This window comes from Mobula hypostoma, chromosome 2 (assembly GCF_963921235.1).
Source record: "Mobula hypostoma chromosome 2, sMobHyp1.1, whole genome shotgun sequence".
Classification (NCBI taxonomy): Eukaryota; Metazoa; Chordata; class Chondrichthyes; order Myliobatiformes; family Myliobatidae; genus Mobula; species Mobula hypostoma.
This window is the reverse complement of record NC_086098.1, coordinates 242,145,191-242,167,507: the sequence shown is the minus strand read 5'-3', so window position 1 is coordinate 242,167,507 and position 22,317 is coordinate 242,145,191. Positions and strand designations below refer to the sequence as shown.

The 22,317-nt window shown below is 53.2% G+C and overlaps 1 protein-coding gene across 3 annotated transcripts in view; it reads right to left on the bottom strand.

Moving 5' to 3' along the window:
• LOC134342999 (CREB-regulated transcription coactivator 2-like) overlaps nt 1–22,317 on the bottom strand; it is a 51,579-nt gene that overhangs the window by 3,744 nt on the left and 25,518 nt on the right. For 2 of the 3 annotated variants that reach the window (XM_063041783.1, XM_063041784.1), the window contains 7 exons: nt 19,935–20,017; nt 19,781–19,830; nt 18,769–18,894; nt 18,025–18,269; nt 6,110–6,411; nt 3,237–4,256; nt 1,328–1,508 (listed from right to left, as the gene is read on the bottom strand). In XM_063041783.1, the coding sequence (XP_062897853.1) occupies nt 1,328–1,508; nt 3,237–4,256; nt 6,110–6,411; nt 18,025–18,269; nt 18,769–18,894; nt 19,781–19,830; nt 19,935–20,017 (2,007 nt within the window). The remainder of the gene's footprint in view (nt 1–1,327; nt 1,509–3,236; nt 4,257–6,109; nt 6,412–18,024; nt 18,270–18,768; nt 18,895–19,780; nt 19,831–19,934; nt 20,018–22,317) is intronic. The other variant, XM_063041785.1, reaches the window with a different exon arrangement.

Genomic DNA, 22,317 nt, shown 5'->3' with positions numbered 1-22,317 from the left:
TGGGGCGAGAGCAGAACCCTTGCCCAGGAGAGAGGGAAGAGGGAGGGGCAGAGAGGAATGGAAAGAAGGGGGAGAGTGAGAGGTGGAGGGTAAGGGAGAGGAGGGAGAGGGGATGGGGAGAGAGAGGGAAGGGGAGGGAGAGGGGAGAGTGAGGGAGAGGAAAGAGGAGGGAGAGAGAGGATAGGGCAGAGGGAGAAGGGTGGGGGCAGAGAGAGAGTTTTACGGTCCGGTCTGTGAAGTCTGCATTCCGGTTCACGGTCCGGTCCGTCGATTCCGTACTCCAGTTATTCTGTTTTCCCCTTGTTCTGTTGGGTGCCTTAATTGAGGCACTTGATTCTTCTTTCAGGCTGGCAACATAAATAGCTCTGGGGTCCAGTGATTCCTGGCTGGACCATCCTTGTCAGTAATCTCGTGAGTAACCTCGTCAAGTTAACTCACCGAAGTGAGACTAGAGCCGCTGTCTGTAGTTCCTGGGCTGCGTCGAGGGCTTGCTGCTACTTGGAGCCTTTTTGTGTCAAGATAAAGAACAGTCTATCGTTGTGTGGTTTTGTCTCTCCGTGTTCTCTCCTCCGCTGGGTAGGGCCGGCGGCTACCCTGAGGGGGGAAACGGTCTCAGTGTCTTGTGCTCTGTGTCTAAGAAGATTGCCGACTCTCTGTCCTGTGTCCAAGGAGGAGCCCCGGCTCAGTGTTCTGTGTCCTGTGTCAAAGTCAAGTCTGAGCCAAGTCCAAGTCGACACTCAAGTCCAAGCCAAGTTGAGAGCCAAGTCCAAGCGAAGTCAAGAGCCAAGTCCAAGTGCAGTGCAAGTCCAGTCCAAGCCAAGTCCTAGTTCTAGTCAAGAGCCAAGTCTAGACCCAGGTACCGAGACCTGAGTTCCGAGTCATGACCTGTGTTCCCTATCAAGTTCAAGTCCCAAGTCCAAGTCCAGGTTTTCTGGTTTGTCACTCTTCGTCCACCTTCGTGTTATCATTTTGTCCTCGCTCCTTAGCTTCCCTAGCATTCTTAATAAACATAGTCCAGTTCCTAGTACTTCAGTGTCTGTGTCTTGCATTTGGGTCCACTTTCATCACCCTCTTATGACAGAGAAGGGTGGGGGAGAGAGAAAGGGTGGGAGAGAGAGAGAAGGGGAGAGAGAAGGGGGAGAGAGAGAAGGAGGAGAGAGAGAAGTGGGAGAGAGAGAAGGAGGAGAGGGAGAAGTAGGAGAGAGAGAGGAAGCAGAAGAAGAGGAGAGGGGGAGGACGGTAAGGGAGCACAGTATGCCTGGGCAGTGGTACTAGACAGGGTTCAGGCCAGGTCAGTGGGAACATATGGCAGTGGACTGAGTGGTACCTGTGAAGATGATATCGGGGATGGGACTGGTGCAGTGGGACGGGTACAGGTTAAGTTTGTTGAGGAGTCCCTGTCTGTTGTCCATCAGCCCTTCGGCGCTGGTCTGGGCGAAGGTGCAGTTCCCCACCTCCCCACATGGTACCATGCTCTCCTGGCCGGCTGGCGTCGTGTCTGTCTGATACTGTTTCAGCAGAGGGAGGAGAGAGATTAGACAAATACTGTCTGCAAGTGAACAGCCACAAATGCAAACCTCCTCTGCCACACCCCTCCCATTTGCCACCACCCTCCCATTTACCACACCCCTCCTGTTTCCATCCACCCTGAAACCCTGACTTTGCCGGATTGTACCCCAGAACAGGGGCACTGCCTATCACGTGGGGTCAACCCACGATTCGATTTCCAGCCTCCCTACCATGGGTAGATAAGGAAAACGGGCAGACAGGAGATGAGTGAGGGAAATGAGAAGGAGAAGGTGGAGACTTGGAGGGGTGGGGAAGAGGAGGAGGAGGAGTACCATGAGATGTGCTGGTAATATTGGAACAGACAGACTCCAATGTAGAGATGCTGACCAGGGTTTACGCATAGTAATTCCAACAGAACAACATTGGCTTGGCCGAGCGACACCATGAGATGTAACATTCTCAAAACTAGGATCCCGCGATTAGTGCTAATCAAAATAAACTTAACAAGTTTAAACAAAGGACACCAGGAGACCGCATTACTAAGACCGAGTCTTAGAGAAAATCACAAGGAACTCGAAATGATTAACGATTCTTGTTAAAACAACATTCAACCAATTCAGGTGCTCTAAAAAACCTCAGAGCCCAACAAACAGCATCAAGTTCCTGGGTGTCAAGACCTCTGAGGATCTAACCTGGTCCCAACATATCGATGTAGTCATAAAGAAGGCAAGACAGCGGCTATACTTTATTAGGAGTATGAAGCGATTTGGCATGTCAACAAATACACTCAAAAACTTCTATAGTTGTACCGTGGAGAGCATTCTGACAGGCTGCATCACTGTCTGGTATGGAGGGGCTACTGCACAGGACTGAAAGAAGCTGCAGAAGGTTGTAAATCTAGTTGGCTCCATCTTGGGTACTAGCCTACAAATTACCCAGGACATCTTTAGGGAGTGGTGTCTCAGAAAGGCAGTGTCCATTATTAAAGACCTCCAGCACCCAGGGCATGCCCTTTTCTCACTGTTACCATCAGGTAGGAGATACAGAAGCCTGAAGGCACACACTCAGCGATTCAGGAACAGCTTCTTCCCCTCTGCCATCCAATTCCCAACCGGACTTTGAAGCTTTGGACACTACTTCACTTTTATTAATATACAGTATTTCTGTTTTTGCACATTTTTAAATCATCTATTCAACATATGTAATTGATTTACTTGTTTATTTGTTATTACGTTTTTTTTTCCCTCTCTTCTCTCTGCTATATTATGTATCGCATTGAACTGCTGCTGCTAAGTTAAAAAATTTCACATCACATGCCGGTGATAATAAACCTGATTCTGATTCTGGTATCCCGCACAGGCCCGAAGAGCTGATTTCAAGGAGGGGAGAAGGGGAGCAGGACGAGAGGGAGATGGGGTAGGGGAGAAGATGGGGGGAGAAAGAGAGGAGGAGGGGAATGGAGGAGGAGATGAGAGGGGACTTCCTCCTCCCTCCAAATCTTAGTGGCACTTTCCAACCCCTTACACATGTGCTCTCTGAAGGCCTCAAGGCTGACAGGCCCTTTGGCCCACTGCCTCTGTGCTGGTCTCAATTGCAAGCCTACGCTCACCCTCCCCATCAGCCACCAAAAATCCATCACATCGGACCCATGTCCCAAAAAACATGTGTAGTAGGAATGGGCAGAACCACCCTGACCACACTCCCACCCAACCAGGGTCAGTACTTACACCGAGGGGTGCAACTGTTGGCTGTGAGCAGGAAAGCGACGGTAGCTGTTGATGGCGCTGGTCGGTGGTCCGAGGCTGCTGGAATGGCGGCAGCTTCTGCTGCTGGTAAGGCTGCTGAAAGGTCTTCTGCTGGGTCTGCTGGTATCCTGTCTGCTGGGAGGGCTGGGATTGCTGAAAACCCACCTGCTGGGAGCCTGTCTGCTGGTAACTTGTCTGCTGGGAGGACTGGGACTTCTGGTAGCTTGTCTGCTGGGACATGGAAGGTTGGAACCCAGTCTGCTGGGATGTGGAAGGGGGGAATCCCATCTGCTGAGACTGGGAAGGTAGGAACCCTGTCTGCTGGGACTGGGAAGGTTGAAACCCAGTCTGCTGGGACTGGGAAGTTTGGAACCCTGTCTGTTGGGACTGGGAAGTTTGGAACCCTGTCTGCTGGGACTGGGAAGGTTGGAACCCTGTCTGCTGGGACTGGGAAGGTTGGAACCCTGTCTGCTGGGACTGGGAAGGTTGGAACCCTGTCTGCTGGGATTGAGAAGGTTGGAACCCTGTCTGCTGGGATTGAGAAGATTGGAACCCTGTCTGCTGCGATTGGGAAGATTGGAACCCTGAATGCTGCGATTGGGAAGGTTGGAATCCTGTTTGCTGGGATTGGGGTTGGAACCCCGTCTTCTGGGATTGGGAAGGCTGGAACCCTGTCTGCTGGGTTTGGGAAGGTTGGAACCCTGTTTGCTGGGACTGGGAAGGTTGGAATCCTGTCTGCTGGGTTTGGGAAGGTTGGAACCCTGTCTGCTGGGTTTGGGAAGGTTGGAACCCTGTTTGCTGGGACTGGGAAGGTTGGAATACTGTCTGCTGGGATTGGGAAGATTGGAACCCTGTCTGCTGGGACTGGGAAAGTTGAAAATGCGTCTGCTGGGAGGACTGGGATGGCTGGAAGCTCGCTTGCTGGTATGCCTGCTGCTGGCAGAAAGGGTAGGGGGGCAGCTGCTGGTCTACAGGGAGGCTGCTGGTGTCCAAGGGAATGCCCTGAGAGAAGAGAAAAGAGAACATAAAATATTACAGCACAGTTCAGGACCTTTGGCCCACAATTTGGCTGACCCTTTAACCAATTCCAATCTAAACCTTCCCTCCCACATAGCCCTCCATTTTTCCATCATACATGTATCTTTTAAATGTCCCTCATGTATCTGCCTCTATCACCACGCCAGCAGTGTGTTCCACACACCCACCACTCCCTGTGTGAAAAAAAATCTGCGTCTGATACCCCCTCAACACTTCCTCCAATCGTCTTCAAATTGTTCGCCAGTGTTAGCCATTTCTGCCCTCGGGTAAAGCCTCTGGCTGTCCACTTGATCTTGTCACATCACCTCTCATCCTCCTTCACTCCAAAGGGGAAAGCCCTGGCCCGCTCATCCTATCCTCATACGACATGCTCCAAGGGGGTGAGCCCTGCAGCCATCCAGCATGTCCCGTACCTCGGCCGCTTCCCCCTGCTGGACTCAGAAGCCTGTAAAACCCACTCCCCCAGCCCTGCTCCTTCGCTAAACACCCACCAGACCTGTTCCACCCCCCACCCCCATCAGAAGACTCCACCCAGCCTGGTGCACAATGTACAAACCTGTCCCAATCTTCCCTCACCACCACACCCCCGATTCCGCTCTCCCCATCCCTACACATCCTGCTGAGGTCCAGCAGGACCAAGTTTTATTGACTTTACCACCTGCCCCCTAACTGCAACCCCCCCCCACCCCCACCAAGGAGCTGTTGAGGGGAGTGAGTTCCAGCATTCCGATCTGGTGATGGTAAAGGAACAGCCAAATCGGGAGATTCTCCCCAAGAGGTTGAGTAACTTTCAAAACCACCCCCCCACCCCCACCATAACTTTAACATTTCCCCCTCCATTATATGGTGTACAACGCTAAATCCTTCCCCTAAACTAAGCGCAGCGTTTAAACCATCCCCTGACAGACAGTGCAAAGGTAAAAGTTCTCCCCCGTCGGACTGCCATCCATAAAACCCTTGTCGAATGTTAGATGTGTGAAATGTTTTTAAATCATTCACACATTGAGTGACTGTGGGTATTGCTGACGTTTACTACCCATCCCCAACTGCCCCTTCAGGAGGTGGGGTTGAGCTGCCTGTGGGGAAGGTGCTCCCGTCAGCACTGTGGGTGTACCGACACCTCAGGGACTGCAGCGGTTCAAGAAGGCAGCTTATCACCACCTTCTCAAGGGCAACTAGGGATGGGCAATAAACGCTGGCTTAGCTGGTGGCGCCCACGTCCCGTAGATGAAAAAAAATGCTGTCAGTGGGGAGGGGGGGGGTTTTGGGGATTTAGACCCGGCGACGGTGAAGGAACCGCCAAGGAATTTCCCAATCGGGATGGTGCAGGGAAACCTGCGGGCAGTGGTATTTCCCTTCGGGAGGTGTTGTCGGAGTAACTGCGGTGAGTTGTGGCACACACGGCCACCAGTGGGGGGACAGAGATGTGTAGGGGGTGGTTGTGGGCGACATGCCAATTGAGCGGTCTGCTCTGTCCCGGATGGCATTGAGCTTCCTGAGTCGTGGGAGTGGCACTCACCCGGGAAATGTAGACTGTCCTGTCCCACTCCTGGACTTGTAGATGGGCAAAAGGTAACATGGCGGATGTGGAGTGCGTGGATTAATGCCACCCAGGGAAGTGGTGAGTGCACACCCCAGATCTGTGCTTTGCAGATAGGGGGAGGTAAGGTGGCTGCTGCTGAACGCATGGACAAACTCCACCCAGGGAATTATTCAGCACACTCCTGCCCAGCGTCCTCCCTGGCCTCTGATGCCCCTGCCCTGTCCTCATTCCCATGACTGTGCCCTTCCTGCAATACCGGCCACTCCGCTCTTACCTGAGCAATAGACGAGAGGGTGGGAGACATGGTGGGCGAGAACTGCTTGCCGTGGCTCCTCCGGGAGTCCGGTCCGGACAGGACAAGAGGATTGAGGGGAGCCCGCCTCCGGGGCGAGGTGCTGAGGGATGAGTGGAGGGGCGAGGCTCCCAGCGGCGACTGCCTGGGGGCGGGGGCCAGCGAGGGGTTGCTGAGGGAGGTGTGGAGGGAGGAACCGCTGAGGGAGGAGTGGAGGGAGGGGTTGCTGAGTGACGACTGCAGCGACATGCTACTGAGGGAGCCCTGCAGCGAAGAGCAGAGACCTGCGGAGAGAACATGAACCGGAATCAGAATTATCACCGATACGTGGTGAAATTTGATTTTTTGCAGCAGTAGAGTGCAATACATAATAAAAACTGTAAGTAATAATAATAAAAATTTTAAAATTAAGTATGAATAGAGAGCAGAATAGGGAGGTGGTGTTTATCATGGACCATTCAGAAATCTGTCGGTGGAGGGGGAGAAGCTGCTCCTGAAACACTGAGCGTGTGTCTTCAGCCTCCTGTACCTCCTCCCTGATGGTGCTAATGAGAAGAGGGCACGTCCTGGGTGGCGGGAGATCGCTAATGACAGAGTTCTGGTTCCAGTTTAAGAGTTCACTGGTGATGCACAGCGACTACTTACTGGGGGCAAAAAACACAACAAAGGAAACTACAACAAACTTTACTGATACCAATTTATTAATAACGATCAACAGTACCAATGGAGAGGTGAGCAAAGGGTGGTCAGGGCGAGCGGAGGCTAGATGAGGCACGGTCGTGACATGCGGAGATGAGCCGTGGCAGAGGCACAAGCCAGGCCTGGTCACGGGAAGCAGAGTCAGAGTCAAGGCAGAGTCGTGAGAGCGAGGGAAGTCCCGATGTCTGATCAGTTTAAGAGCCAGGCCGAACTGGAAAGTCGGGCACGGGCTGAATTATGGCGGCCCCAGATTGCGAGGGGCAACCCGATGTTTGGACAATTTCAGCTCCGGGACAGATCGAAAAGGTCAGGGTGTTGGGACCGGGGGCGGGGGCGGGGAGCGAGGCGAGACCCAGTTCTGCTTGCTGCCCTGTGACGTTTACTCAGCCCTACACCGGCTGCAGTGATAATCGGCTTCGCGTCTGTGGTCTTGCAACGTTGACTTGACTCTGCGATGAACTGAGGCTGTGGCTTGCTCCAGCTGGCTCTGTGTCTTCCGGAAAACTCCAGTTCTGAATGCTATCTGCTTGCATGATTTGGTTTATTTCCTCTCTCCCTGCGCATTGGGTGCTTGCCAGTCGTTTTTTAATGGGTTCTTTTGAGATGTCTTTGTTTTGTAGATATATGTAAGGAGACAAATCTCGGGGTTGTACAGTGTATACATAAATGTACTTTGAACTTTGAACTTTGAGGGGGCTGCCTTTTGAAGATGCCCTCAATACTGGGGAGAATAAGGTGCAAAGGCCATAGTGGGGGGAGATCATGAGGTCCAGAGCCCATCTTACCGTACCAGGGGATTTTTCAACAGTGGGAAGTTGTGGCAAGGCAAGGGTTAACAATGTCCAGGCAAGGATAGACTGCAGACAACCCAGGCAAAAAAGGCCTTTAAAGAGAAGAGCTTCCCTTTCCAAAGCAGTTTATGCCTACTAGAACCAGATAACAATGTAAGGGAAGATGTGAAACACACACACAACCGAGGGACAATTGCTTTACTAACTTCTAAATATCATTGGTTATCAGATTGTGGTTTCTATTGACTTTCCACATCTCGATTGTGAATGGTGATTGATCCTGCAAGTAAAGAATTCAAACATACACGAATGGTCGATATCCGTATCCGCTGGTCAATTCTGTATAAACATGGCATTTCTCACAGTGTGAGTGACAGGTCGCTGGTCTCTTGTGCACAACTAAAATAAAGTATGATTGAGAAACGAGTGCATTTGCTCCGAGACCAGTTCATCGGTGACACCGGAAGCTGTCCTGAGCCTGCTGGTCCGTGATTTCAGACTCTCGTATCTTCTGCCTGACAGGAGAGGAGAGCAGATGACCTGGGTAGGCAGCAGGATCTCTGGTTATCTCGTCTCCCTTCGAACCCCCGTACACAGTGACCTCTTCACTTCACAAACTACCTCACTGTGGCCCTCGCTCCTTACTGTCTGCCTGCACTGCACTTTCTCTGTAGCTGCTACCCTTTATTCTGCTTTCTGCTTCCCATCCACCTCCTCGATGTGGTTATGTGTGGAATGATCTCTCTACTTCCCAGAGGTGTGCAAAACCATGAGTGGTATGGACAGGGTAAACACAGGCCTTTTTCCACTGGAGTTGGATGAGCCTAGGATCAGAGAGCATGGGTTAGGGGTGAAAGGGGAAATGTTTAAGGGGAACTTCACTCTGGGTGGTGAGAATGTGGAATGATGGGAGCTGAGGGAAAGAAGAAATAGAATCAGAATCAGGTTTATATATAGTATGTCGTGAAATGTGTTGTTTTGCCTCAGCAGTACAGTGTAATGCATGAAAACTTGTGATAACTTCAAATAAGTTCAAAGTTCAAAGTAAATTTATTATCAAACTACACATATGTCATGGTGAGATTCACTTTCTTGCGGGCATCCACAGCATTCACTGCGGACCTTTTCAGAATGGCAGGCGGTGACTAGTGGGGTACCGCAAGGCTCAGTGCTGGGACCCCAGTTGTTTACAATATATATTAATGACTTGGATGAGGGAATTAAATGCAGCATCTCCAAGTTTGCGGATTACACGAAGCTGGGTGGCAGTGTTAGCAGTGAGGAGAATGCTGAGAGGATGCAGGGTGACTTGGATAGGTTGGGTGAGTGGGCAAATTCATGGCAGATGCAATTTAATGTGGATAAATGTGAAGTTATCCACTTTGGTGGCAAAAATAGGAAAACAGATTATTATCTGAATGGTGGCCGATTAGGAAAAGGGGAGGTGCAACAAGACCTGGGTGTCATTATACACCAGTCATTGAAAGTGGGCATGCAGGTACAGCAGGCGGTGAAAAAGGTGAATGGTATGCTGGCATTTATAGCGAGAGGATTCGAGTACAGGAGCAGGGAGGTACTACTGCAGTTGTACAAGGCCTTGGTGAGACCACACCTGGAGTATTGTGTGCAGTTTTGGTCCCCTAATCTGAGGAAAGACATCCTTGCCATAGAGGGAGTACAAAGGAGGTTCACCAGATTGATTCCTGGGATGGCAGGACTTTCATATGAAGAAAGACTGGATGAATTGGGCTTGTACTCGTTGGAATTTAGAAGATTGAGGGGGGATCTGATTGAAACGTATAAGATCCTAAAGGGATTGGACAGGCTAGATGCAGGAAGATTGTTCCCGATGTTGGGGAAGTCCAGAACGAGGGGTCACAGTTTGAGGATAGAGGGGAAGCCTTTTAGGACCAAGATTAGGAAAAACTTCTTCACACAGAGAGTGGTGAATCTGTGGAATTCTCTGCCACAGGAAACTGTTGAGGCCAGTTCATTGGCTATATTTAAGAGGGAGTTAGATATGGCCCTTGTGGCTACGGGGGTCAGGGGGTATGGAGGGAAGGCAGGTACATGGTTCTGAGTTGAATGATCAGCCATGATCATAATAAATGGCGGTGCAGGCTCGAAGGGCCGAATGGCCTACTCCCGCACCTATTTTCTATGTTTCTATGTTTCTAAACATATGAAAGACAACAGATCCCCTCTGGCTGTGAAACAGAGACGCCTCTTTCTCCCTTACTAGGGAGAGAGAGAGCCTGTAGTATGTTGAATACCGGGTGAACAGTAACCCTTGGGGTACTGCAAGTCTGTGTCTTTGCTGTACACCTGAGGGCTCAGTGGTGGGTGCCAATGCTTTTTGTTTCTGGTGGGGGGAGAGGGGATCGTTGCTTGCCGGTGTTTATGTGTGGGAGGGAGGGGAGCTGGGGGGGTACCTTGGGTTTCTAAAATTTAACTGCCATTCATTCTTTGGGGCATTCCTCTGTTTACATGGATGGTTATGAAGAAAAAGCATTTCAGGATGTAGATTGTGTACATTTCTCTGATATTAAATGTACCTTTGAAACCTTTGAATCAAGAACGACTGCACCCAACAGGATGGACAAACAACCAGTATGCAGAACACTACAAACTGCTTATTTAAATAATTATATTTATATATTTAAAAAAGAAGTATTTAAGAATAGTGCAAGATAGTGAGGAAGTGTTCATGAGTTCATGGGCTGTTCAGAAATCTGAAGGTGGAGGGGAAGAAGCTGTTCCTGAATCATTGAGTGTGTGCCCTGTGCCTTCAGGCTCCTGTAGCTCCTTCCTGATGGTGGCAATGAGAAGGGGGCATGTCCTGGGTGGTGGGGGCCCTCCGTGATGGACACTCAGCTTCTTGAGGCATCGCCATTTGGGGAGGCTGGTGCCCGTGATGGAGCTGGCTGAGTTTCTAAGTTTCTGCAGCTTTTATACGATCCTGTGCAGTGGCCTCTTCATGCCAGACGGTGATGAAACCAGTTAAGATGCTCCCCACTGTACAGCTGTAGAATTTGACTCTTTCTTGATGTGCCTACAAAATCTCCTCAAACTCCTAATGAAGCCAAGTTGCTGGAGTGCCTTCGTTACGACTATATCAATGTGTTTAGCCCAGGACAGATCAACTTGACATCCTGATGCACAAGAAACTGAAGTTGCTAGCAAAACCCTTTCCGCACATTGTTCAACCCTGTGCTAGACAATACAGTGGGGGTGCAACCCTGCTGATGCCACAGTCCTGCCCCAGACAGGGACAGAGTGAAGCTCTCTCTGCACCATCCCATCACACACTCCCGGGGTCAGACACAGAGTGAAACTCCCTCCACACTGTCCCATCACACACTCCCGGGGTCAGACACAGAGTGAAGCTCCCTCCACACCATCCCATCACACACTCCCGGGGTCAGACACAGAGTGAAGCTCCCTCTACACTGTCCCATCACACACTCCCGGGGTCAGACACAGAGTGAAACCCCTCTGCACTGTCCCATCACACACTCCCAGGGTCAGACACAGAGAGGAGCTGTGCTGACTGAGCTGGGAGAAATCGAAGGAAAACTACTGGATAAAGTTCGTGGAATACTTTGGAGGTGGCTCTAAAAGTCTCTTGGACAACTGAGTGAGTGACGGCGTTGGCGTGGAAGCTCGGTGTGGAGTTTTTGCTGCCGGTTTGGACTGGGTTTGTTGGCGGCTGCTTACTGCGTAGCTCCCAGCTGCGGCCGCTGGCAACTCGCCAGTAAGCCGGTTCGCTCCAAAACCGGAGGCAAACGCCGTCGTTTTCCCCCCATTGACATCGGGGCAACGTTCCTCCTCCATTGTTTTCCTGATTTTTCGTCCGGTGTCGGTGCCGGTGCCGGAGCATCTGGAAGGACGTTTCGGCCTCTCCCGGCCTGGGTCTCTGCAAGTCCGACGGAGCCTTTCCTGGCGCCGAGCCAGCGAGGAACTGTCGACTGCAAACTTTCCCGGCCAGTTATTCGACTCGCTCCAGGACTTCTAACTGGCACCGCCGCAAAATTCTCGGACTGGAAAGAGCGCCAGCATGCCGGACCGGTCTCCAGGGAGTCGCGGGCCTTCGGGGAGTTACGCAAGGGCGGCTGCCTCCCCGGCCTCGGACAACGCCCTGTTTCGGTCGGTGAAGGTGGAACGTGGGGTGCAATGTATTTTGCGCCCTGGAATGACACTAGAAAAGTGTACGGAGGCAATGGAGGACCTTGTGGGGAAAGGTGGTATTCTGGCCACCGAGAAGGAGTTCGGAAAGGCGGTGTTCTATCTGGTGAATGAAGAGCTAGTGCACCGGGCCCTAAGCAGGGGAGTCACGGTGGACAACATCTTTTTACCTATGGAGCTGGTGACGGCCCCCACGCAACGTATCGTGCTTGGGCATGTTAAGCCTTTCATTCCAAATGAGGACTTGCTTCCCCCACGGGCCCGTTTAGGGCAAGTAAGGTCGGAGATTACTGCCATCCGACACAAATTTAAGAGACGCACCCTCCGCACCGTAATCTCTTTCCGGCGTCAGGTTTTCATGCAGCTGGAAAGGGAGGACGATGTTGAGGGCCGCTTTACTGTCCGGCACGAGGGAGTAGATTATCAGGTGTACTGGAGCTCCGAGCGCCCACGGTGCCATGCGTGCAGGGAGGTGGGGCACTTTCGGAGGGACTGTCCTGCCGCCCGGAACCCGAGGGAGCCCACTTCGGGCACCAGTGCCGCAGCTACCTCTGCCCCTGATCCTACTCCTGCGCGTGCGCCTGCACCTGCATCTGACCCTGACCCTGCCCCCGCCCGTGATCCTGCCCCAGCCCCTCACCCTGCCCCTACCCCTACCCCTGTCCCTACTTCTACGGTTGGGTCGGTCCCTGCTCCTCTCCCTGTAGTTCAGGTGGGGGACGGGGTGGAGTCTGTGCGGAGTAAGAAGGCAAAGGGGAAATCCAAACATAGTAAGAAGCGGGCCTTTGAGGCCGCAGAGCTCACACCCATTTCGTCTGAAGTGGAGCGTGGGGCTCGGGGAGGTGCGCAAGCAGACGGGGCGATGGAAACAGAAGGCGCCGCCCCATCGGTGAAGCCTGCACCTGTGTGCTCCTCCAGCGTGAAGAGGAGAAGGGAACGTTCCCGCAAGAGGGCAGGGGATGTAGATGCGGGGGAGTCCCAGGAAGGGGTGGGAATCCGGGTAGGGGTTGGTTCTAAACCTGAGTCCTCAGATGTAGCCACCAGTCCTGGGGTAGATGGTGTGGTTGTGCAAAAAGCTTGTGATAGGCCTGTTTGCACAAATGAGGCAGCCCTGGAGGCCTCCACCCAGGACCTACAAGTCAGCGCCTCTCTGGAGGCCAGTGTACCGAATAGTGTAAGAGGAGACGAGGCAAAGCTCTCTCATTCTCAGCACCAGGCGGCTTATGAATCCCTTGGACCAAAGGTGCCGGGTTCCCCTCTATGCCTGCCCCCTAGGGAGGACGATATTCTGTGCACATCGACCCCAGCAATAAATGACTTGCAGGGAGTCCCTGGGGATTGTCTCTCCACTGTCGCAAATGTGGATGAGGCTGATGCGACGGTGGAGCAGGCAGGTAAGAGCGAGGTGCCCGCTGCGCGGTGTGGGTCGCAGGCGCAGCCATCTATTGGAACATGCGGGGAGGCTGATGGGGATTCTGTCTGCAGTGACGGGTTGGAGGGGGACTCTTTCGATAGTGAAACAATGGACATCCTCACCCCTCCTGAGAAATCCCCATTGATACCTGTAGAGGAAATTAAGCATTTCATTCTCACCTCTGAGGGTGCCAAGCACCGGCCTCAGCTAGCCTCGCTTCGCTGGCCCAGCATGCCGAGGCTGGTGAGGTCCCTGCGAGTCATCCTCAGACGAAAGGGAAAGGGAAAGAGGAATGCGGTGGTGGGGAACGACAGACGGCAACTAAAATCTTTCCTGGATGACCTAGTAAGGGACATCAGAGGGAGAAGCAGCCTCGCTCCAACGGGGGATGGTGGGTCACAGGGTGTTGCTGGTACCGCTCGAGCCCGGAAAGCAAAAGGTATCCTTGCTTTCTTTCCGGACAGTGTGGTGGAAGGCGCCTCCGCTCTCACCGAAATGGGCGCAGCTGCTGAGACCTAGTGTGTTCCCGCCATGAAGCTTACCATAGCTAGTCTCAATGTAAACGGCAGCAGGGGTCCTCTTCGCAGGCATAACAATCTCTCAGTCCTCAGGGATGGGCGGTATACGGTGAGTTTCCTGCAGGAAACCCATACCATCCCTGGGGACGAGTCTGCTTGGCTCCTGGAGTGGCAGGGCGGGGTCTACATGAGCCACCTCAGCTCCATTTCTAGCGGGGTGGCGATCCTGTTGGCCCCGACCTTCCAGCCAGTAATTGAAAGAGTCAAAGACGTTGTGCCCGGCCGTCTGCTCCACCTGGTTGTGCGCCTGGATGGCGTACCATTGCATTTTATCAATGTGTACGCTCCCAGGCGCGGTGTGATGCAGACGCGCCTATTCTGTCAGCTGTCCACCCTGCTGAGCTCCATCGATCCTGGGGACTGCGTAATCCTCGGGGGAGATTTCAATTGTACCCTCGAGGCGGAGGACCGTTCGGGCCTCCAACGCGACCCAGCATCAGCAAAAAAGTTAAAGGAGCTAGTCGGCTCCTTTGACTTGGTGGACAGCTGGCGGAATTTTCACCCCAACTCTAGCGCCTTCTCGAGAAGGTCTAGAGAAGGAGGTTCCAGGATAGACCGCATTTACATCTCTCGGGCCTACGCCTCCCGCGTGTCGGCGTCCTCCATGCGGCCAGTGTCGTGCTCGGATCATCACCTTGTGTGGATGGAATTTATTCCACTACACCCTCGGGTGGGATCCGGGTATTGGCATTTTAACAACCGGCTGCTGGAGGACAGCCGTTTCCGGGATTCGTTCCGAGCGTTCTGGGTCTCCTGGAAAGAGAGGCGGAGAGAGTTCTGCTCCCTACGGCTATGGTGGGATGTGGGCAAAGCCCACATCCGGTTTTTATGTCGGGAGTACACTAGGGGGTCGACCAAAGGGCGGGGCTCTGAGATTGAGCGGCTTGAGAGAGCGTTGCTTGACCTGGAGTCCCGCCTCGGTCCGACCACTGGAGACCAGCAGCTGTGGCAGGAATACCAGGAGAAGAAGGACGCACTAAGGGACTTGCAGCTTCAGCAGTCCCGAGGTGCGTACGTGAGGTCACGGATCCAAATGCTGCAGGATTTGGACCGTGGCTCACCCTTCTTCTACTCGTTGGAGAGGTGGCGGGGAGTTCAAAAGCAGCTAGTGGAATTGCTGGCTGCCGATGGCTCCTCCATCACGGACCCTGATGGAATTAACAACGAGGTCCGTTCATTCTATCGGTCCTTATTCTCGCCTGATCCGTCAAATGCGGAGGCGTGCAATGAGGTCTGGAAGGATTTGCCTAAGGTCAGTCCAGAGGATGCAGTGCGTCTGGATACCCCCCTGACTCGGGAGGAGCTGTCCACTGCCCTTCGGCAACTCCGGAGGGGCAAGTCCCCTGGTTTGGATGGACTGAGTGTTGAGTTTTATCAGGCTTTTTGGGATGTCCTGGGGGATGATTACAGCCTTGTCCTAGGGGAGAGCCTAGCCACCGGAGAAATGCCCCTCTCATGGCGAAGAGCTGTTGTGGTCCTACTGCCCAAGAAGGGAGACCTCCGCCTGCTAAAGAACTGGCGGCCGGTCTCCCTCTTGTGCGCGGACTACAAGATCTTCGCCCGGGCAATGGCCAACCGTCTGGGTTCGGTAATTGGACAGGTGGTCCATCCTGACCAATCTTACACGGTCCCGGGCCGCTCCATCCAGGACAATGTCCACCTAGTACGGGACCTGATCCACCTGCTCCAGGAGACTGGGACCCCGGCAGCGTTTCTTTCTCTTGACCAGGAGAAGGCGTTTGACCGGGTGGACCACAGTTTCCTGCTGGGCACCCTGCAGGCTTTTGGGCTCGGACCACACTTTGTGGCCCGAGTTCGGCTCCTGTACTCTGCCGCAGAGTGCCTAGTTAAGATCAACGGATCACTGACAGGACCTATCCACTTCCGAAGAGGAGTGCGTCAAGGGTGCCCCATGTCCGGTCAACTGTATGCGATCTGTGTCGAGCCATTCCTCGGCCTTCTTCGGCGAAGGCTGACAGGTCTGGTTCTGCGCGAACCGGACATGAGGGTCGTCCTCTCGGCCTACGCCGATGATGTACTCCTCATGATGACAGACCCCTGTGACCTGCGGAGGATGCGCGAGTGCCAAGATGTTTTCTCGGCGGCATCCTCCGGCAGGATCAACTGGGCGAAATGTTCCGGACTCTTAGTAGGCCAGTGGCAGGTGGACTCCCTGCCGGAGGAGATGAGAGCTTTTGAGTGGAGCACCAGACGTCTTCTCTATCTGGGAGTCTACCTGAGTCCTTCTGGGGAGACCTGGCTGGCGAACTGGCAGGACCTGGAGACAAAGGTCATGGCCCGGCTAGGGCGCTGGTCAGGCCTTCTCAGGGTGCTTTCCTATCGAGGCAGGGTGGTGGTCATAAACCAGCTGGTGGCCTCCATGTTGTGGTACCGGATGGTCACCTTGGCCCCCCCTGCCCCTTTTGTTGCGAGAATGCAGAGGAAGCTGGTGGACTTCTTCTGGGGAAACAGGAAACACTGGGTCTCTGCAGCGGTTCTGAGTCTCCCAGTAGGAGAGGGCGGACAGTCGCTGGTGTGTGTACGCACACGACTGGCGGCTCTCCGCCTCAGGACTCTGCAGAGATTCCTGTACGCCGAGCACCCTCCCAGGTGGCACGTGTTGGCGACTTTCTTCCTCCGGAGGGGCTGCTGCCTTCACGAAGATATGCAGCTACCACCGGCAGGCGTCAGCCGTGCTGCTTTGCAGAGGCTGCCCGGCTTCTATCAGGACCTACTGAGAGTCTGGAACATGGTTGCCTCAGGCCGGGAATCCCCTCCTCTGGCAGAGGGCGGGGTCCTGGCCGACCCTTGCCCTGCCTCAGCGGATGTCGGTGCGGCTCAGGTGTGTGGATCGACTCAAGCTGAGCTGCTCGTCGGGCCCAGGCCCCGCAGCCTTACCCGAGAGATGAATCCACACAACTTGAGCCGTCTTTCATCGACACCCACAATCCCATTCAGGGATGCAGGCAGGAGGTACCTTTATGGGCTGCTGCTCCACACCCTCCACTTCCTAGCCTTTGTCCACCGTCCCGACACGCCATGGCGGTCGGTCTTTCCACCTGGAGGTGAGGGGGGTCCCCAATGGAAGTCCCTTTACAAGGGAGTCCTCCCCATGCACCTTGGGGATCTCGGCTGGAGGGTGCTGCATAAAGCGGTGCCCTGCAATAAGTTCTTTAGTCTGTACACGGATCTCCCAGCCGCGTGTCACTTCTGCGGGCTGGAGGAGACCGTGTACCACATGTACGTGGAGTGTGTGAGGCTGCAGCCCCTTTTCGCGTTTTTGCGTGGGCTGCTTCTCGCCTTCTGGTTGCATTTCAGTCCCACCCTATTTATATATGGTCATCCAGTAAGGAGGGGGGCACAGAGGGATGAGGATGTCCTTGTCAACTTGCTCCTGGGGCTGGCGAAAATTGCCATCCGTGGCTCCTGGAAAAGGGTGGCAGGAGGTTCTCCCCGGGCGGACTGCCTGGCTATGTTTAGGGGGTATGTTCGTGCCCGGGTGAACATTGAAAAGGAATACGCACAGTCCACGGCGACCGTAGAGGTGTTCCGGGACCGTTGGGCTCCGCGGGGTGTAAATGCCATCATTGATGAGGATGGCAATATATTGGTTTAAGATGTATTGTCTGTTTGTAGTGTAGTAAATATGTTAGTCACTGGGTTTGTAAATATTGTATAGCACCGACATTTGTAATAAAGAATTTTGTAAAAAAAAAGGGGTCAGACACAGAGTGAAGCTTTCTCTACTGCACCATCCCATTACACACTCCCTGAGTCAGACACAGAGTGAAGCTCCCTCCACACTGTTCTGTTCTGTCACATGAGAACTTCTGTCCTACTTTCCAGATCTGTGAGTCCTTGTTGTGGAGAGGGGAGGGGGAAGGAAGCATGCCAATTGGGAACTTCCTCATGATTCTGCTCTTGGGGGAGAAGGGGTGGGGAGGGTCTGAGATGGGTGGGGGGGTGAAGAACAAGTAATTGGATGGGAAGGAGGGGGGAAGGTAAAGGGTAAAGGGCGGCAGGGGGAGAGGAATAGACGGTGAGAAGTGAGGTAGAACTGTGGTGGGAGTGGCAGGATCCAGATACCAACTGTAGGTTTGTGTGTTGGGGCAATGGGTGAAGAAGGGTGTGAGAGATAATTGGGATAAATCGGATTTCCCTGCTCAACCCGATGAGGCAGCATGGACTTGCCGGGATGAAAAGGGCAGGGGGTGAAACTTTCTCTCCTACCTGCGCCATCGAAGCCGGAAGCCACCCTGAGTGAAGTGCTGAGCCCCCGCTGGCCGACACTACTGGCCAGGTTGCCGGTACTGCTGCCGCCACTGATGCCAGCGTGGGCGGACTCCTCGGGGTCCAACGGAGTGGGCAGTGGCGATGGGATGTGCAGGTTGGTGAGGTCCGGCAGGGAGCCACCCGTGTTCAGCGCCCCGGCGACGTGCGACATGCCGGCAGCCGCATCCGGCGATGGGAAGAGGCTGTGAAACAACAGGCTTGGTTAACGGCAGCCGAGGGGGTTGGGGCGTGTCTCATTCCAGAGAGTGTAGTTACCCTTCCGGGCTCACAGAGTGTGGCTGCGTCCCAGGCAAAGGACTGCAGCTACCCCTCCCATCCAGCGGAGGATGAGGTGCATCCCAGATGAGGAGGTACAGCTACATCCCCGACCCATCAGAGGGGGGGGTGTGTCTCAGGTGAGGGATTGTGGTTACCTCTCCCATCCCGCAGGGGGTGCGTGTCTCACACTCCAGGAGATGCAGTTACTCCTGCAATCCAGCAGGGGGTGGAATACGTCCCAGGCCAGGGGGATACTCCGATCCTGCAGAGGGCAGTGGGTGTCCCAGAACCCTCCCATCCACTAGGGGATGAGGGGCATCCATTTCCCACCTGAATCAAGTCAATGGCCCTGAGCCAACAATGGGAAAGGGATGGGAAAGCAGAGCAATAACTGAACCCGTCTTCGCCATCTCATTCACTTGCCTCATCTTGTTGCCTCGCCTCCACATGTCCTCCTTCAGCTGGGCAGGTGGAGACCATGCCATTGACTCCTCCAGGCCCTCCTGTGTCACGAGCGTCCCAGGTTCAGAGAATAGCAGGCGGCCTTTGCTGTTGAGATGGACAGAAAAGGCATCATTTCTCTCCCTTTGATTGTTCCAAAACTCTCACCCCAACCCCTGCAGCCACTCCTCACCTGGGACCTCAACCATTCCCAAACAGATCAGAAGGGCAGAGCACAATGTGGACACAGGACTCTATATTTCCAGAAAGGGAGAGGTCAGAACTGTGCCTGGGCTATGTCACCCTTATAACACATGCCTACACACCGGAGGAACTCAGAGATCAGGCAGATATTATGGAGGAAAATGAACAGTTCATATTTCAGGCCAAAACTCTTCATCAGGACTCTTCAATACACTCCCATCGTCGGACACAGAGTGAAGCTCCAACCACATCGTCCCATCGCACACTCCCGGGGTCAGACACAGAGTGAAACTCCCTCTACACCATCCCATCACACATTCCCAGGGTCAGACTCAGAGTCAATCTCCCTCCACACCGTCCCATCACACACTCCCGGGGTCAGACACAGAGTGAAGCTCCAACCACACCGTCCCATCACACACTCCCGGGGTCAGACACAGAGTGAAGCTCCAACCACACCGTCCCATCACACACTCCCGGGGTCAGACTCAGAGTGAAGCTCCCTCCACACTGTCCCATCACACATTCCCAGGGTCAGACTCAGAGTCAATCTCCCTCCACACCGTCCCATCACACACTCCCGGGGTCAGACACAGAGTGAAGCTCCCTCTACACCATCCCATCACAAACCCAGGGTCAGACACAGAATGTAGCTCTGCCCACACTGTTCCATCTCACATTCCCAGGATCAGACAGAGTGAAGCTCCCTCCACACTGTCCCATCACACACTCCTGGGCTACCCCACGGAGTACAGATAGTGTCGGACCTCCACATCCCCTTCTCACTTACTTGATGCCAGGAACTTCACAGGACTTGGGTCGGGATGCCACACTCTGTATCTGCAAACCAAAAGAGAGTTGGTCATTTTTTGTTTTGTTCCTTGAGCGAACTCGATAACACAGTGCCTGAATGTGTCCGGGAGATCAGTCACAGAATGCCTCACCTTCTGGGTATCCCACAGCCCCTTTGGCAGTGTCTGATCCTCATCCTGAAGGTTATCCTGGGGTGAGGCGGAATAGGAGAAGCCTGAGAAGAGAGAGGCGGAGATGAGAACCCTCCTGTGCAGGACCTCACCATTCCTGCATGCACGCCGATCGTCAACGACAAGGGCGGCTTCAATCAACACCACTTGTCCATGCTCTCTTCTAGCTGCCATCGTCAGGCAGGAGGTAGAAAAGCCTGAAGGCCCACACCACCCAGATCAGGAACAATACTTCCATAAGACTAAAAGACACTGGATGCCATTTGGCCCATCTGCACTGCTGATTTATTTTCCACCTCAACCCCTTTTCGTCGTAACCGTCAACACCCTGACTAATCAAGAACCTATCAACCTCCGCTTTAAATATATGCAATGACTTGGCCTCCACAGCCGACTGTGGCAATGAATTCAGCAGATTCATCCACTCTCTGACTAAGAAATTACTCCACATCTCTGTTCTAAAAGGATGTCCTTCTATTCTATTGGTGGGCTGAGGCTGTGCTGGGAGGTCTGGACTATATACATGCATATTCTGCATTGGTAGATTTTCACACAAATTCCTCATGTGCAAGGACTGGGTCTCAAAGCTGCGGTGTCGCCTAGCAAGCGTAAGACAGATGATATCGGTGGGCTGGGGGAGGCGGTCTAGGCTATATACATGCATATTCTGCGTCATTACATTTTATTGGAATGGAGACGGGCATCAATGACATCAATGGATCTGGGGTTGAGAGGGGGAACAGCTTCAAGTTCCTTGGCATCCACATCACCGAGGACCTCACGTGGTCGGTACATAGCAGCTGTGTGGTGAAAAAGGCACAGAAGTGTCTCTTTCACCTCAGGCGGTTGAGGAAGTTTGGTATGGGTCCCCAAGTCCTAAGAACTTTCTACAGGGGAACAATTGGGAGCATCCTGACTGGCTGCATCACTGCCTGGTATGGGAACTGTACTTCCCTCAATCACAGGACTCTGCAGAGAGTGGTGTGGACAGCCCAGCACATCTATAGTTGTGAACTTCCCATGATTCAAGACATTTACGAAGACAGGTGTGAAAAAAGGGCCCGTAAGATTATTGGAGACCTGAGTCACCCCAACCACAATCTATTCCAGCTGCTATCATCCGGGAAACGGTACCACAGCATAAAAACCAGGCCCAGCTTCTTCCACCAGGCCATCAGACTGATTAACTCACACTGATTTGAGTGTTGACTGTTGACTGTTCTATTTATTATAAGTTATTCTTCATTACTATAAATTGCACGTGCACATTTAGATGGAGATGTAACGTAAAGATTTTACTCCTCCTGTGTGTGAAGGATGTAAGAAATAAAGTCAATTCAGTCCAATACTCTGAGTTTGTTGACTTGTATGTGCGAGGACGGGGTATCAAACTGCGGTCTCGCAAGGTGGGTGGGGGGGGAGGGGGCGTTGGGACTCTGTTATTCCGTGAACATGTTCTTGTGTGTGGCTGCTGGTGTTGTGTTCCAGCACCGTGACCCCGGAGTAACGCTGTCTCATTTTGCTGTATTCATGGGTATTCATGTATCTGAATGTCAGTCAGACTTGGATTGTATTGATTGCCCGCTGGTCTGAGACTCCCCCACTACTGGAAACATCCTCTCCATGTCCACTTCATCAATAACATGTATAACTTGTAATGAAGTGTCTGTGAAGCTCCACCAGACAAGTTTCTCGTGGTACCTGCACCACGCTGTACTTGCTCACACGAAGCTGCACCTTCTCTAACATGCCAGTAGAAAGAGTTTTATTTGGGTTTTTAGCGCTCTCATTAGCGGGACAGAAGCATGGTCGTATTGTTTACTCCAGGGACCAGCTGCTTGCGCTTATGCCGGCCGGTTTAGCGAGCAGAGCGGCGGACACCCCTGCTGAAATCTGGAGAAAAACACACAGAGGACGCAGAGGGGGATCACAAAGGCGAGGAAAGAGGACCTGGTCGAGACAACAGAGACTTATGGAGAAGAGGAGTTCGGTGGGTAATAAAATGGACGAGTTCACGGTGCTAGCCAGGCGTCAGAGAACATTTCGGGAGTGCAGTGTTATGTGTTTCACTGAAACGGGGCTGCACGAGGACATACCCGATCAAAACTTCTCCATGGACGGCTTCCAGACCGTTCAGGCTGACCGGAAGTGCACTGAGAGCGGTAAGCGTAAAGGAGTTGGGGGCTTGCTGTTCTGGTTAACAATGGATGGTGCAATCTGGGTCATATTACGATCGAGGAACATGTTTGTAGAACAGATATTGAACTTTTTACTGTTGGACTTCGGCCACATTCCACTGAGATACAACACTGGGCGGCACGGGAGGTCGTTCTTGCCTGTGGCC